At 41.2% G+C, this 17,270-nt stretch overlaps 2 protein-coding genes across 8 annotated transcripts in view; one reads left to right on the forward strand and one right to left on the reverse strand.

The window, feature by feature from the left end:
- mest (mesoderm specific transcript) overlaps positions 1 to 7,806 on the reverse strand; it is a 33,314-nt gene extending 25,508 nt beyond the window's left edge. For 3 of the 4 annotated variants that reach the window (XM_078553078.1, XM_078553076.1, XM_078553077.1), the window contains exons 1-6: positions 7,723 to 7,806; positions 6,046 to 6,200; positions 4,411 to 4,490; positions 3,771 to 3,848; positions 751 to 887; positions 17 to 75 (exon numbers count right to left, since the gene is read on the reverse strand). In XM_078553078.1, the coding sequence (XP_078409204.1) occupies positions 17 to 75; positions 751 to 887; positions 3,771 to 3,848; positions 4,411 to 4,490; positions 6,046 to 6,199 (508 nt within the window). In that variant the 5' untranslated portion in view covers position 6,200; positions 7,723 to 7,806. Of the gene's footprint in view, positions 1 to 16; positions 76 to 750; positions 888 to 3,770; positions 3,849 to 4,410; positions 4,581 to 6,045; positions 6,201 to 7,722 lie in introns of those variants that run through there. The other variant, XM_078553079.1, reaches the window with a different exon arrangement.
- Positions 7,807 to 10,434: 2,628 nt separating this feature from the next.
- The window catches only part of cep41 (centrosomal protein 41), a 40,488-nt gene continuing 33,652 nt past the window's right edge, over positions 10,435 to 17,270 (forward strand). For all 4 annotated transcript variants that reach the window (XM_078553061.1, XM_078553062.1, XM_078553064.1 and 1 more), the window contains exons 1-2: positions 10,435 to 10,479; positions 11,019 to 11,082. In XM_078553061.1, the coding sequence (XP_078409187.1) occupies positions 10,447 to 10,479; positions 11,019 to 11,082 (97 nt within the window). In that variant the 5' untranslated portion in view covers positions 10,435 to 10,446. The remainder of the gene's footprint in view (positions 10,480 to 11,018; positions 11,083 to 17,270) is intronic.

Raw genomic sequence — 17,270 nt, forward strand, 5'->3', positions numbered from 1 at the left:
CCAAAATGCTGAATACCTCCATTTGACAAACACAGGCTCTTAATCGTCAGATGTCCAGGTTTACTGTGTTCAGACCTAATACACAGGAGAGACAAAGCTCAATCATTTGAATTGTGAAACTTTCAATAGTGGGATTACATTGCAGTCACATTGGTTCTACCACAGATGCTGGCTTCAGACCAAAACTATTGCCAGTGGGATCTGGCAAACAGGATCACCTGGGTAGTTCAATCATCATTCTCTGCTCAGGGACAGCAGTGCCTTATCCATCAACAGAGGCAGTTTTGTGCAGAGCTACACTCAGTGGCCCACTCAGTCTTTGCCTGCAGCTAGTGCTGAGCTATACAATCTCAGGTTTGATCCATAGTCTAATTGCCAAGTTAACTAATCTCAATCAGGGCAGCAACATAGGTGCGGCAATGCCTTAAAATTGCTCCAGAATAAAGGTGGGAAACAGACAAGTTCTCTGCTGATCACAATCCAAATGACTTGCTGAACACAGATTGTGCTCAGCTTGGTTCCCTCCACAAGTAAACACCATGCCTGCAGAGAACAGCCAATATAGCACTCTGTGGGGAGAGTTTAGGGCAGTGGGGAATGCTGGCACCAGTGAAACATAACTTCACCAGGAACTCTGCAAATGTAATTTTTGAAAAAGAGACAGATGAACAACATACAATGCACTTAACATTGTTGCTCAGTTGGTGACTTTCCCCGCCCCCAAATGCCACTCAATTTTAAAGTGGTAACCTGTATAGCAGCTCCAGTGCAACGGTGTCTCCATAATCATGGGCCAGGATGTTGATCTTCTGCTGAGCAAGGCCCAGTTCCATCATTAGCCGCTGGACAATATCTGCCTGCTCAAAGATGGAGTATCTGTGGAGCCTCTAGTGAAGAGCAAATGCATCACGTTTAACAGTTAACCTTTCCAATAATGTAAGCCCACAATCACTTGCCAAAACAGATACTTTTAAGGACAATACTTGCAACTACATAAAGACATAATTATGTCCAGCCATTTTGAAGGGGTTCTCCCGATGAATTACTTCTTTGAAGTGAAGTAACTTGTTCTATAGGTACATGTAGCATTCGTTCAGTGCCAGTAAGTAGCAATGAGATGTATGATCCATGAATGAAAGAAAGACAGAGGGAAATCAAACTTGCATTTATATGTCGCCTTCCATGACATCAGGATGTTCCAAAGTGCTTCAGTGTCAACAAGGTAATTTTGAAATGTATTCACAGCTGTAATGTTGGAAATGTGGCAGCCAATTTGTGCACAACAAGCAGCAATGAAATAATGGCCAGGTAATCTGTTTTAGTAATGTTGATTAAGGGATAAATATTAGCATGGACATTTGCTTAACAACAAAATTGAATTCTTGCATGAACCACCGCAATCTGGCACCATAGCAGAATGTAATGGTTTTGTTTTTATTCTTTCCATCAAAGAATATTTATTGTGTTTAAGAGTGACAACCTGGTGCAGGTTGATTAATATAGCTGAAAATAGGTTTATCACCAAAAATAAACACTTTAATAAGCGTGACAGGTATTCCATTTGAGTTACCTGATTTAAAATCACTGAAAATGAATTTAAATAACTATACTGAACCATTTACTTTCATTGTTGTATGATAGTCAGTTTCTTAGTAAATTAAATATTTTTGATATGAAAAATCTTTAAAAACCACAATTTGAAGAGTTTTCCAAACCAATATCAACTTGGAGGGTGTGGCGAGTTCGAGGGGCCTGATTCGGGGAAATTGAAGACTGAACCAGCGTAAAAAGAATCACAGAAAAAACAAATAATTTTGGTTGCAACTCATTTATGTTTTAAACTCTCAAGTTTTTTTTGCAATGATTCAGCTGGTTTCGCTCAGATTGTGCTGATCTAACTAGCAGATCTAATCTATCTGATCTAACAAGCAGAAACTCTCTCTCTCAATCTTATCTATGACCGGCTCTACGCAACATGAATTGACTGAATGGTTGAGTGAATTGTTACAACCGACTTTGACCAAGTTTTCCATATACACGGTGAAGGACTCCTTCACATTTGCGAAGGCCATAAAGGACTTGCATATCGATAGCAATGCTATATCCATGTGCTCATTTGAATTGCTAGCCTATTCACCAATGTTCCACTTAAGGAAGCCATAGATATTTGCACTGCAGCACTATATCATGGCAATCTAGACCCTGCACCATTGTGTGAATCAGTATTCATTGAACTTATGAACTCGACAACTCGCGCAGTTGAGTTAAGTTTTAATGACGCGATGTATGCCCAAATAGATGGTGTTGCCATGGGATCCCCTCTAGGACCAGCTCTTGCAAACATTTTTGTTGGGTTCCATGAGAAACGTCTCTTTGATGGAATGACTAGATGAGATGTTTGCTGTATTTAAATCCGTAGTTGCATGTAACAATTTCCTTACATGTCTTAATGGGTTCCATCCTGCGCTCAAATTCACCTATGAAATGTAGCAGTTAAACGAACTCCTCTTCCTTAAAGTACTAGTTGGGAAATCTTCCAGGGGACTCTCTACCACAGTCTACCGCAAGTTTACCTTCACTGGTCAATATATATGTTGGGATTCTTATAGTTTCACACCATAAGATTGGTCTTATCAACAAACTTGTAAATAAGGCCCGAGCCATTTGCTTACCATGCAAGCTTGATGCTGAAATAGGGCACATCAAAGGCATCCTGCAGGATAAGGGCCACTCTGATCAGATCATTTCACACTGTATACCACGCAACTCATGAACGGGCCTAAGGCCATCACTTTCGGACCTGAAAAATGCCCAGTATACTTCAGGTTACCCTGGAAGGGCAAGGTACCTCAAATATTTGAGCAACAGGTGAAGCTAACTGTTTCACGCTTCTACTATGCAGTAGCAACAAGAGTGGTATTCACCACTAACAGGATGCTGCCGTCAAGTTAAAAAGATGTTCTGCCATTCACACAAATGAGTAATGTAGTATATGAATTTCAGTGCCAGTGTGATGTTAGGTATGTAGGCCTTACGTCCCAAAGAATGGCGGATCGTATCAAACAGTATGTCCCAGCCACTGTTCGCAACAGTCAGGGCACAGACCGCACTCAACCAGCTCGTGCTTGCAAAACTCAAAACACAGTGTCCAACATTAGATGTGATTCCGCGATTGGACAACATTTGCTAAATAATCCTCAATGTGCTAAGAATTACGCTGATAACCAATTTAAGCTTGTCAGCCGGGATCACAATGTGGCACGTTTGCGTTTACTGGAAGCTACATATATTAATACACACGGCCCTGTTGTTTGCAGACTAGAAAGAACATATACATACATCTGTTTCAGCTAAACAAAATAAGTCACAGCCATTCGCTGACTCATTCCTCAGGGTAGTGCCTTGACCGATCAGGGTCAAGCTGCCTGGCTTAAATTTCAAACAATGCTGGGCAGTTAACTGTCAGTCCATCAGTGGTGCATTCTCCATGGCAATGCCACTTGCCAACCAATCAGCACTCTTCACATACAGTATAAATTGTTGTTATCCCCCTTATATTGGTATTCTTGAGTGTCCTGATGAGTGCAAGATGAAAAACTTAGACGTCTCTTTTTTCAGCAATTCTCAAGTACTACCAAACGACTGTTTATTGTAAATAAAAAACCCTACAGTTGACAACCACTCAGCTATCTACAGACTATGAATTATGTCTGCTGCTCAAAGAGCTAAACCTTCAGCAAAGGAAAGTTCCTCAGTAACCAGATACTCACAGGTTTATCGCTGAATCCAAAACCAAGAAAATCTAGTGCAATAACTCGATTAAACCTCAGCGTCAAGCCTTCCCAGATCTAAAACAAAAAGCATATTGCAATCCCTTTTAGTACTCTCCAACATTCAATAAAATGTTAGATTGTCTGCCGACAAATTTTAGTTGCTATAGGGGAGTCTGTTCAAATAAAGAGATCCCTTCGATTACTCACTCCAGTTTATTTCAAAACTAAAACGTAAAAATATGTTTTTAATAGTATTTTAGGATTGAGGATGTATTAAGTTAAATTGGTTTCCAGTAACAATTAGAAGTAAAATTCCTGACCAATTTCATCCCTTCCTAGTAAAGCTGTGCATTAACCAGCTAGGTCCCTGCTGCCATCCGACCAGCTGGAATATCAAAGCTCAGAGCTCAATGCTCTAAGATTTTAGATATTTTGACAATGGAAGTAATTGTCTTAAACCTCCATTGTCTTCAATCTAGTTCTATCCCTATGTCAGTGCAATGTTTTAACCACAACACAGCTGCTCATGCTTCAAAATCACAGACCCCTCTTGCCCCACCCCACATTAAAATCAAATGAGGGAAAACAATTTTAAAACTTTGACCAAGTCTTGGCATTCTTCTACCCCACCCCTTACCTTGTGCCAGTCATAGCTCGATGTTGGGAAACCATGCAAAAGGATCACTATGTCGGAACTGCCGACAGCACCCATGGAATCTGAAATTCACACGCAGATCGCATTAAGACAGCTCAAGAGGACATCCATCGGTTCCAGTGGTTAAGGTATAGGCTAGAGACCCCATGGCACTAGTTGAAGAAAAGCAGGGGTCTGGGCCAGCATTCCTCCCTTAACTATCAAAAACAACAGAGTCATTCATCTCATTGCTGTTTGTGGGATCTTGCTACGCACAAATGTTTGCCCCCATTTATCGACGTAGGTCACTATACCTCAAAGTAATTAATTGTGTTAAACTCCGAGATACTTCAGTGATAAGTTGTGATGTAAAAGCAGAAAGTGCTGGAAAAGCTCGTTAAAGACCCTTATTAAAAGGGTTTTTTTTTTTCTTTATTCCTTCATGGGATGTGGGCATCACTGGCAAGGCCAGCATTTGTTGTCCATCCCTAATTGCCCTTGAACTGAACACTTCAGGGGGTCAGTCAACCACACTGCTGTGGGTCTGGAGTCATATGTAGGCCACGCCAGCTAAGTATTTCCCGAAAGGACATCAGTGAACCAGATGGGTTTATGACAATCAATGATAGTGTCATGGTCTGCATAATTGGTTAGCTTTCAATTCCAGATTTATTAGCAGAATTCAAATTCCCACCAGCTGCCATGGTGGGATTTGACCCTGTGCCCCCAGAGCTCTGGGACTCTGGCTCTGTGGGTTACTAGTCCAGTGGCATTACCACTGCACCACCCTTATTCAGAAGAGTGTTTTGCAGAAGAATCATCTTGAACTTGAAATATTAACTCTGTTTCTCTCTCCAGATGCGGTCAGACCTGCTGAGTTTTTCCATCACTTTTTGTTTTTATTTCAGATCCCCAAGATCTGCAGTATTTTGCTTTTACTTTAGTTACTATTTTATCATTTGTCAGAGTCCAGCCTTTTCCCAAGAGTCACATTTTGGACCAGCCACAAGATGGATGATAAAAGTTGCTCTGAATCAAGTTCCTAAAGCAGCCACACGCCATCATTAGGCCCTAATGAAACACGATGTATTTGGACCAAATTAATGCCGTTCCATGCAAATGTATGCAATGTGGGCTTTGCTACAGAGGGTTTCCTACTGAATCAGGAGGCTGGTGATACATGGAAAAAATTACTACAGGTGGTCAAAGTCTCCTCTTAAGATAAAATGGCACAGCTTCAAGTACAATTTTAACATACTTGCTGAGCTGCTCGCCTCTTGCAGCTTTTCATTTGTAACACTGTCCTCAAAGAGAGGCTTTACCTTAACTAACTCCTGATAAAGACCGTATTCCTAATCTCTCAGACATCATAACTTTGAGAACACACGGGCCTCATTTTCATCTGATTTATAGCTTTTCAGGGAAGACAAGTGTATTTAGAAATACAAGCCAACCTAAGACAAACATTGCTATTTACGACATATATGGAGCAATGGGCGTAAGCATTTACATATAGCACAATTACAGATTCATTAAAGCCACACCATAGCAACATTAAAAACAGAACTACACCATTTGACACCACAGGCATACTCTGCCATTTAATTAGATCATTGTCATATCACACAAGGCCCTCACCTCTGTAAAATATGCGGTGGTCTTTGAAGGTAAAGAAGGCTCCAGCCATTCTCCATGAATAGAGGGATGGTGAAAGACTTGGGGGAGGAAGATGAAGGTAGACAGCAATGAGCGGTGCAGCAAGAAGTGCAACCTGGATCCACCACTCTTTCATCCTTAAAACAAAAAAAATGCCAGGTTAAGATCCTTCAAACAAAATCAATCATATTTCAATCCTAGATCTTCCTTGCAAATTGAACTCACTTTCAAATTACACACAGGTGAGAGAAAATATAGTTACCATCAATAAGCACTGAATTATCCTCCAAACATATTGTGATCTGCACAAGCTCTGTAATCTCATCCTCACTAGAGGAAAACATAATTTTCCAATGTTATTCTAACATTATAACTAATCTGCTAAACCACCACCCACATGAGCAAACCTCTATGGAACCATGTTAAACCAGCAGCCAAAACTACACTTTCCCCTTGTACAAAAGTGGAAAGAGCAGGCTCAATCCTGAAGCACCCCAGAATTCAACGGCTTGCCACATACTCTATCCAAACTTGCAAAAGGGTAAGCTCTTAGGTTTGACGCATGGCTTGTGCTGAGTTCACAGACTTCAATCAGGACAGTACTTGTAGCTTTACAATTGGTCAAGGAGTTCCTGCAGTAGACAGGGAGATGGAGAGAGAGAGAGGAAAATCATCAAGAGTTTCTGCTGCTGCAAGTAATCTAGTGATCCTGCCCCCCCACCCCCACCGCACTTGAAGGTGTATGTTTTAAAAATGCTATGCCACATCTGGTTTTCATTAGGCTAGAGGTAACAGTCCCAGATGAATGGATCCTGGAAATATATACATGATGTGCAAAGGACCACAAAACAACTTTGACTTGCATTTATATAGTCGTAGAATGTCCCAAGGCACTTCACAGAACTAATACTAAACAAACTTTGACACTGAACCACAAAGCAACCCACTGTACACACCTCCAGCATGGGAGGTCAGGAGAAGGATTGCCAACCCTCCGGGAAGATCCTGGAGTCTCTAGGAATTAAACATTAATCTCCTGAATACTGCTGCAAGCAAAACAACCCTGAAGAAATATCATAGGGACATTAAAAATCTGCATGTTTTTATTCATTTTCTTTGACTACTCTTTATTAGTTATTTAAAAATTGGAAATGAAGAGGGGGGTTGTGGTGGTGTGGGGAGCTGTTTAGGTAGGGTGATAAAGGCAAGGAAATCCTGCATTGAAACCTCTGGGAATATGTCCTACCAGAATTGACAACCGCAGACGGGAGGGTAAGACGAGATAAGAACACAAATTGCTTGACTTTTAAACACAGGCCTATTTTTTGGATTGCTGAATGAATGTGGTGTTTAATTAATGGTTCTTAAAAACTCAGGAATACATTTTAACATAATCTGCAATAACTTTAATCTTCATTAAAAAAGACTGACAACAGTCTGTTCCCGTGATTCTGTGCAAAGATTTTTCAAACAAGTTTTAACAACTTCAACTAATTAAAATACTTACTTTTCAAATCTAAATGGATTTAAATGTTAATATTTAAGAAAAAAAATGTATGCTAACAGGGGTCATTTTTATTTAAAAAGGTGTAAAAATGCAGTAACGTTTAGTCCATGAGCTGCTGCCAGCCAGATGAGTGAGAGCCAGACGCCACTTACCTGCACTCAGGTGAACTCTCATCGTCAAGACAGCCCGTCTCACCTGAAGATACGATTATTTCCGGGTCGGTTCCGTTGACCGCCTCGTCCCGCCCCCTTTCCTATCCCAATGACACGCACAGAGCAGCATGTCTCCCACTGCTGGCCGGGAGGGTTAGCTGCAGCGCCAGATCCCTATCGCCTTCATTGACCAGCCCCACTGCAGCAGTGTAGGACTGAATCTATTGTAAAACACAGAGGAAGGAGGCACTGGGTAGGCCCAGACTCACCAACTCAAAAACTAATCAAAAATTTCTCCCCCTTTTTTTTTCAAAGAGGCACAACTAATAAAGAACTTAACCACAAAAACTTATAAAACTTAAATAATAATGTTATCACTAGGATGTCCACTATGCATGCACTCCCTGTGTGCTCACAGATAGTAGAAACCTCAAGACATCAGTAATTTGGTGAGCAGCTCTCTAGGGCATCAATGCAGTACAGCGGTGATTGCAGTTATGTATCAGTGAGTTGACAATCCTTTGGCTTGTATTTTGTGAACAGTTGGGTGCAGCAACTTATCACTGTAGTAAGAACCTGCAAACAAGGGACCAGTTAATTTAAGATTCTAGAGTTTCTCTATGCCTGATATTATCAAGTGTACATTCTCTCTGGAGAGACACATTCAACTTCCACAAATGTGCCAACTGCACACACTTGATTTGTGGCATTATTTATGTGTAACGTGAACCAAAATCAACAAGGACCAGACCAAGCCTTCCACCAACTGCTGCTCCTGAGTTGGTAACTGTTCATGTTCCTGCTGTGATGGGCAGTGCTATAAATAGTGGGCTGCAATTCTCACAAGGCCTCACTTGCATGTATATTTTTATTTATTCTTAGCATGATTGCAACACTGGCAATTAAGGCAAGCATTTATCGCCCACTTCTAGTTGCTCTTTTAGAAGATGTTGGTGGGCGTTCTTCTTAAACTGGTGCAAGCTATGTGATGAAGATGTTCCCACTATTCTGCTAGAGAGGGAGTTCCAGGATTTTGACCCAGCAACGATGATATATTTACAAGTCAGGATATGTGACTTGGAGGGGAACTTGGAAGTGATAGTGTTCCCATACATCTGCTGTTTTTGTCCTTCTAAGTGATGGAGTTCACAGGTGTGGGAGCCGCTGTCGAGGAAGTCTAGGAGAATTGCTGCAGTACACTTTATAGCTAGCACACACTGGCTGGCATTGTGCAGGTGGTGAATATTTAATTTTGTCATAGAAGCTTGAAGCAAGGCTGGCTGCACGTGTTGGTGCAGGGTGGGAGTGCGGTGGAGGTGGGAGAGTGATAGGTCACAAAAAGTCTAAGAACAATATGCAGCGGTAAAGAAATTGGGGCCATGCTTTAAAGAAGCTCAATCTGGTCAATCTAATGAGAATAAAGTAGAAGGGAGATAATTTATTAAGAATTCAATAGAATTGATATTTGTAATGTAAAAATTTGAAATTGCATACCCTTGGACTCCCATAAAAATGTACCAACAGCTTGGGAGGCAGAGGGGGCAGGCGGTGTTTGGTATTTGCAAAATTCATTACAGGTCTAAATTTGCTGCTTCGAGTATTGACTGGAATGATTCTGTGGTGAGTAAGACTAGAGATGAATCATCTATTTGTTATTAAGCAATTTCTTTAACAGAATTATGCTTCAAAATTGTTAGTTATGTTGTTATATTAATCGTAAAGAAATACGAACTAATTGTTATGACATCGGGGCGCCACATTTACTGCTGCACTACAGTCATATGTGGGGTAACACTGGCCACATGGAAAGCTGTAAGAAATACTTCCAGTGAAGCTCCAGCATTTTGAGTCTAAAAGTGTGATTATTTCGAACTTTTAGGAACAACAAAACAACAGTTTTCAGAGTGAACCGAAAAGTGTGATAAAACTATAGGTAAACTGACCACTAAAGAGAATTGGACGAAACCAGCAAGTAATGTTAGACTATTGTATGCATGTGCATAGAATGAGACAGCAGACAAGAAGACCATTCGGCCCATTGTGCCTGTGCCAGCTCGTTGAAAGAACAGTCCAATTGTTGCATTCCCTTGCCCTTTCCCATTAGACATGCAATTTTTTTCGCTTGAAATATTGTTCCTTTTTGAAAGTTATTGAATCTACTTCCATGACCCTGCCAGGCAGTACATTTCAAATCACAGCAACTTGCTTCATAATAAAAAAAAAAATCTCATCTCGTTTTTGGTTCTTTTGTCAATTACCACAAATATGTTCCCTGCATCTTAAACTGCATTGGCGACAAAGTTCTTTGGGACGTCGTGAGGTCGCGGAATGCAAGTTTTCCTTTAAGTGAAAAATAAAGCAAATATCCATACGTCAACTTCTTTTTCCCTCGTAGCTTAAGCAGAAAATAACTTTCAAGTGAGTTAACTTATTGTCAGTAATCTTCATGGAAGATTTCTCCCCAGTTTTGCTGATCCGGCGGCGTCGCAGATGTTGCCCCGGCAACGGCCGCCGACACCCCCCCCCCCCCCCCCCGGCGCGGACAACGGGTACCTACTCCACCCTGGAATAAACCGTGCTCTCATTGGCCGCTTTCAAAGACACCAACCAATCGCGATGATGTTTGAAGGCAGCGGCGGTTAATCGACCAGCACTTTAATTTATTTATTGTTTGATTGAAGGAGCTGGGGGTGACGGGGTGGGGGGGGGGACAGATTGTTAAAGATGTCAGTGAAGAGCTCGATCGGGAATCCTGAGGTAAATTTAGTGTGTGGGTGGGCTTGAAACAGTCAAGGAGTGCCTGGTACTCCCGGCGATGTTGTAAACCCGTCCTCGGTACGGAGTGGCGTGCGAGTGGGTGAGGCCGGAGCCGGGACCCGGGACCCGGGACCCGGGACCCAGGACCCACAACCCGACCGTGGATACCGTTACAGCCATGACCTCCCCCTCCCGCCGTGCCCTCGCCCTGCGCCCCCGCAGGTGCCCTCACCTTCCCTGCAGTGCCCCTGTCCGCCCTCCCGTGCCGTTGCCCTCGCCCCTCTTACCTTGCCCCCCCTGCCCTCACTCCTTTGTCCTCAAACCCTCTTACTTTTCTCTCTCCTTCTCAAGATCTTTCATCCCCATCTCTGGACCGAGACCTCCACCACCACCACCCATTCACCCTCCACCCCGACCATTCACATCTGTCACTGTAGCTCCTCCTTTCTGATTTTATGTTGCAGCTCAAAATTCATGTAACCTGGTCTTTGTGTAGTTTTATTACAATAATGTTTGTTATTTTATTTTTCTCTCCATAGTTTTTGAAGAAAAGAGTCGTGCCAAATCCAAAGTATCAATATGTTCGAGCACGAATTGATACCGGTAAGTGGGCTGAGTTGTTGCCATGGTATACAAATTTAGGATTGGTCGTTGAAGCATTAAGGAGAAGATAAAAAGCAGTTTCTTCACACAAAGCTTTATCAGGATGTGCAATGTTTTCTGAGAGCTAGCTCATGGAACAGAGTCGATCACAACATTTACGAGGGAATTAGGAAAATTCTTCAAGAAAATCACTAAATGGCATAGACAAAGCACAGAAGTTGAATTAGAATAGGCAGCTGCTGTGATGATCTAGTACTGGCAGAGGCACTATGGGCCAAATCATCTCCTTTATGCAGTAATTTCTATGCTTATGCTATGCACAACAAAATTGGATGAAAAAGCATGTTAGAAGCTTGTGATGCAATCTTCAAAGGACATTATAATCTTGTGAGATTAGGTAGTGTATCAAAGCCAACCAGCCTCTGAGACACACTCCACTCGTGACATAACATACTTACTCCCTGTGAAGGTGAAGTTTGGGGAGATGGTGGAGGACTGATTTATTCTTCTTTCACAAAGGTTTTCTTTCCTCCAATCATCTTGACAGATTCTTCATTGTAATCCTGAACTAATTATATAACATGGAAGTGGTGCACCATCTGATTTGAACTACATTATTCCCGGATTTTATTTTACTGCCAATTACAAGGGAATAGCATATTCTATATAAGCTGCCTGATAATGGAAAACTTGACAGTACCATGAATGGGAGTCATAACCATACAAGTCACCGCTAATTTCACTCAATTGTAGCATTCTTGTCTCTGGATCAGCCGCGAGCAGATAGGTGTGGCAAAGGGAGTTTCAAGAAGGTCTCAGCTGGAGGACTGTTTAAGTCTAGGGCACAGTGGGTGTAAACCTCCCTTGTGGGACCCATAGGGCACTCCTGCTCCTTCAGGTCCTACAAAGAAATTAAAGTCTTGAGTTTTCCTTCCCTAGTTCAACCAGGCATGAAAGTTGTAGTGGCTTCCCGTTCAGGCCAGAACTGAAATTGCGATCGATGAAATTGCAATTGGATCCCAGTCTCCATATTTAAGGAAGGGCCCCATTAGCTTTGGGCAGATAACCTAGCCACCCTGGTTTCCATTGGGTAGGTAAGATTAAAATTATATGTCGGGCTTCAGCACATGTGATGTATGCTTGAACTTTCAATTTCAGCCAGGACGTAAAACAGGAACAATCTCATTGGCTACCCATTGAAGTCAGTGGAAAGGAGAATGGAGTGAGGTGTATAATGGGTGCCTGATCTGATATTGCCCATTTTATGCCCCATTGCATTCTAGCCATTTAGAAATAAAGGTCAGAATTCAATTAGCCATTTTGATTATTTTCTGTACCTGTTCATGATATTTTAATGATCTATGTACATCTCAAATACTGTGTGCAGTCTTGATTTCCTTATTTAAGGAAGGATGTAAATGCGTTGGAGGCGGTTCAGAGGAGGTTTATAGAGCGGGTTGCCTTATGAGGAAAGGTTGGGCAGACGGGGCTTGTTACCTCTGGAGTTTAGAAGAATGAGGGGTGACTTGATTGAAGTATATAAGATCCTGAACGGTCTCGACAAGGTGGACGTGGAAAGGATGTTTCCGCTTGTGGGTAAGCCCAGAACTAGGGGGCGCAGTTTTAAAATTAAGGGTCATCCTTTTAGAACAGAATGAGGAGAAGGTTTTTCTCTGAGGGTTGTGTGACTCTGGAACACTCAGCCCCAGAAGGCAGTGGAGGTGGGGTCATTGAATATTTTTAAGGCAGAGGCAGATAGATGCTTGATAGGCAAAGGAATCAAAAGTAATCAGGGGTAGATGGGATTGTGGAACTTGAAACAGAAACAGCTCAGTCATGATCTTATTGAATGGCAGAGAAAGCTCAAGGGGCCAAATAGCCTACTTCTGCTCCTTATGTTCATATTATGCTCAGTATGTAGACTGTACATCCCAAAGACTGGCGGATCGTATCAAACAGCATGTCCCTTTCGCTGTTTGCAATGGGCAAGGTACAGACCATACCCAACCAGCTTGTGCTTGTAATACTCAAAACACAGTGTCCAACATTAGATGTGATTCTGCAGTTGGACAACATTTGCTAAATAATCCTCATTGTGCTAAAAATTAAACTGACAACCAATTTAAGATTGTCAGTTGGGCTCGCAGTATGGTGCATTTTCGTGTACTGGAAGCTACATATATTAATACACAGGGCCTGGTTCTTTGTAGACAGAAAGAACATGTGCACACATTGCACTTGTTTCAGCTAAACAAAATAAGCGCCAGGCATTTGCTGGTTCATTCTTCAGGACAAAAATGAATCAGAGTCAAGCTGCCTGGTTGAAATTTCAAACAATGCTTAGCAGTTAACTGTCAGTCACCATCAACTGGTGCATTCTCCATGGCGACGCCTCCACCAATCAGAGTCCACTAGCCAACGAATCAGCACTCTCTTCTCACATATCGTATAAATTGTTCCCTTTACATTTGGTATTCTTGCAAATTGTCCTGAAGAGTGCAATACTCAATATCTATTTATAATATTATACTTCCATCTAAACTGCTTAGAATGCTGGCTATCTTTATGTCATCAGCAAATTTGGATATGTGGCTTTCTATCCCATTATCTAAGTTGCTAAAAAATGTTGTGAATAGATGAAGCCCCTACTCCTTGCAGGACCCCACCGTCCCATCCGGACAATTACAGTACTTGCCCTTTATCCCTAATCTCTGTCTCCTGCTGTTCAGCCAATTTCCTAACTATGTTGATAATTTGCATTCAATTTCATGAGCTTCACCCTGAGCTAACAGTTTCTTATGAGGGATTTTCTCAAATGTCTTCTGGAAGTTCATATAAATAACATCCATAGACAATCCCTGTTCACTACCTTTGTCACCTCTTCAAAATAAATCAATCAGAAATGTCAGGGATTTATTCTTCAACACATATTGTTGTTTGTGGAAGCTTTCTGTGCGTGTGTTGGCTGCCAGGTTTGCCTACATTACACAGTGACTACACTTCAAAAGTACTTCATTGACTGAATCTTTGGGACATGAAAGACACTATATGAAGGCAAGTTCATTTCTCTTTTCTTCTATATGATGTATTAGAGGATTTAAACATAAGTTTGGCTTACTTAGTTTAGCAAGCAGGTAGTAAATTATGTTATTTCATCTCTCTGGCCTTTTATGAATGAAATTATCATGGCAAGTGAATAAAACTCTAATAAAATGTCAAGTGAATTATTCACTTTACTGTCGCTGTAATAAAGTGCACTTGAATTAACAAAGCAGACTGGTGAAATAGTTCAATCTTTATACAAAACTCACATTTTAAGAAGGAAAATGTCTTATTAAAAATTCCAAAGAGCACGGGCAGAGTTGCAAATTGAAATATATTTTCTGTGTTAATTTATTCCATTGTTTTTTAACAAGCTCTTGCTGGTTGGAGAGATGAAAGTTTCTTCCCTCTGCCAGCTATAAATGGACAGGCTCAAAAATAAAGCCATTCTGTTCATCTTTTACATAATGTAAATGATATAGCCTTGAAGGTATTTTTAGAATATGTAAATTGATGGGAAGTAACTAATGGCTAGCATGGATTTAGGAGAGAAGGTGTTATTTAACAAATCTTATTTGATCGTGGAAGTTCCTACAATAGGTCATTGACAAAGTCTCACATGAGAGGTTAGCAATGAAACTAAATTCTAGGGAATATAGGATAGAATGTTGATTCATGGTACTAGAGAGGTTAAGCATTTAACCAGTGGGAGGTGGTGAATGAAGTACCATGGGTCAATATGAAATTACCTGAATGCAGAAGCCAATAAGTTTGCATCCAGCATTAAAATAGAGAATATAGTTTGGGCACTTTCCAAAAAGGACATGCAAGCTTGGAAAGCATTGCCAAGCAGCAAGAATGAACCCACATGTAAAGGGGATAAGGTATGAAAAGATCTAGCTTTGAGGTATATTCAAGTATTAAAAGACACATAAAGAAGGTGAGCTCAGTGTATTAATTTAACGTCAGTCAAGCCAGTGGAACAAGAAATTAATGAAAGGTAAATATAACACACAACCAGAACATTGTTTTGTTCAAAGAATGGTGAGTATTTGGAATGATCTACCATAGAATCATAAAACGATATAGCACAGAAGAAGACCGTCGTGCCTATGCCGGCTCTTTGGTTAAGTTACCCAGTTAGTCCCCCCTCTTTCCCTATAACCTGTAAACTTTTACCCTTCAAATATTTATCCAATCTCATTTTAATGTTACCACTGGGTCTGCTTCCACCACCTTTTCAGACAATGTATTCCAGATCACAACAACTTGTTGTGGAAACAAAGTGTTTCTTTATGTTGCCTCTGATTCTATTGCCATCATCTTAAATCTGTGTACTCTGGTTACTGATCGCACTGCCACTGAAAACAGTTTCTCCATATTTATTTTATCAAGAACTGGTTTTGAATATCTTTGTCAAATCCCCTCTTATCTTCTCTGCTGTAAGAACAGTCCAGCTTCTTCAGTCTTTCCACATAACTGAAGTCCCTCATCCCTGATATAATTCTAGTAAATCTCTTTTGCACCCTCTTGAAGGTCTTGTGATCTTTCTGAAAGTGTATGCCCAGAATTGGACACAATACGCGATGTTTAACCAGTGTTTTACAACAGTTTAACATAATTTCCTTGCTTTTGTATTCAATGCCTCTATTAATAAAACCAAGGATTCCAGACACCTTGTACCAGCCTTCTCAACTTGTCCTGACACCTTCAAAGATTTGTCTGCATACACTTCCAGGTCTTAATTTTTCCTACCAAAATGTATTACTTCTTTCTTTATCTCTATGTTAAATTTCATGTGCTGTGTGTCTGCCCACTTCACCAGTCTGTCATCTTGAAGTCTGTTACTATCCTTCTCATGTATTTCCAAAATTCATGTCATCTCCAAACTTTGAAATTATATCCTATACCCAAACCCAGGTCATTAATTCATATTACAAAGAGCAGTGGTCCTAATACCAGCCTCTGAGAAAACACCACTGTATACTTCCTTCTAACCATACTCTCTGCTTGCTCTCCCTTAGCCAATTTTGTATCCACACTGCCACTGTCCATTTAATCCCACGGTCTTTAATTTTGCTAACAAGTATATTTTGTGGAACTTTGTCATGTCTTTTGCAAGACTGTATGCATAACAACAACCACATTGCCTTCATCAAAAAATTGAATCAAGTTAATCAAACCCATTTCGCTCTTAAGAAATCTGTGCTGACTTTCATTTATTAGCCCATATTTTTATAAATGGCAATGAATTTTGACCCAGATTATTGTCTCTCAAAGCTCCCCCAAGAATGATATTGGGTTGACTGTCATGTAGTTGTCAGGTTTATCGCTCTGACCCACCCCCACCTTTTTTTAAACAGGGGAGTTACCATCAGCCAGGCGTGGCCGAGTGGTTAAAGCAATGCATTTACAACCCAGGGCTTTCCCAAGTGAGTTCGGATCTGACCAAAAAACGCTGGTTAGGCCACAGCTAGAGTATTGCATGTAGTTCTGGAATCCGCATTATAGGAAGGATGTGATTGCACTAGAGAGAGTGCAGAGGAGATTTACCAGGATGTTGCCTGGGCTGGAGAGTTTTAGTTATGAGGAGAGATTGGATAGACTGTGGTTATTTTCCTTGAAGCAGAGGAGAATGAGGGGGGACATGATTGAGGTGTATAAAATTATGAGGGGCATAGATAGGGTAGACAGGAAGGAACTTTTCCCCTTGGTGGAGGGATCAATTACCAGGGGGCATAGATTTAAGGTAAGGGGTAGGAGGTTTCGAGGAAGAATTTTTTCACCCAGAGGGTGGTGAGAATCTGGAACTCACTGCCTGAAAGGGTGGTGGAGGCAGAAACCCTCATAACATTTAAGAAGTATTTGGATGTGCACTTGCAATGCCATGGCATACAAGACTATGGGCCTAGTGCTGGAAAATGGGATTAGAACAGTTAGGTACTTGTTTAACCGGCACAGACTCAAAGGGCCAAAGGGTCTTTTTCTGTGCCGTAGTCCTCTATGACTCTTTGAATAACATTTGCAATCCTTCAGTCCTGCGGCATCACCCCCATATGTAAAGGAGAATTGGAAGATTATGGCCAGAGCCTCTGCAATTTTCTGCTCATACTTACCTCAGTAACTTAGAATGCATCTCGTTCAGG

Source organism: Cetorhinus maximus, chromosome 12 (genome assembly GCF_964194155.1).
Source record: "Cetorhinus maximus chromosome 12, sCetMax3.hap1.1, whole genome shotgun sequence".
Classification (NCBI taxonomy): domain Eukaryota; kingdom Metazoa; phylum Chordata; class Chondrichthyes; order Lamniformes; family Cetorhinidae; genus Cetorhinus; species Cetorhinus maximus.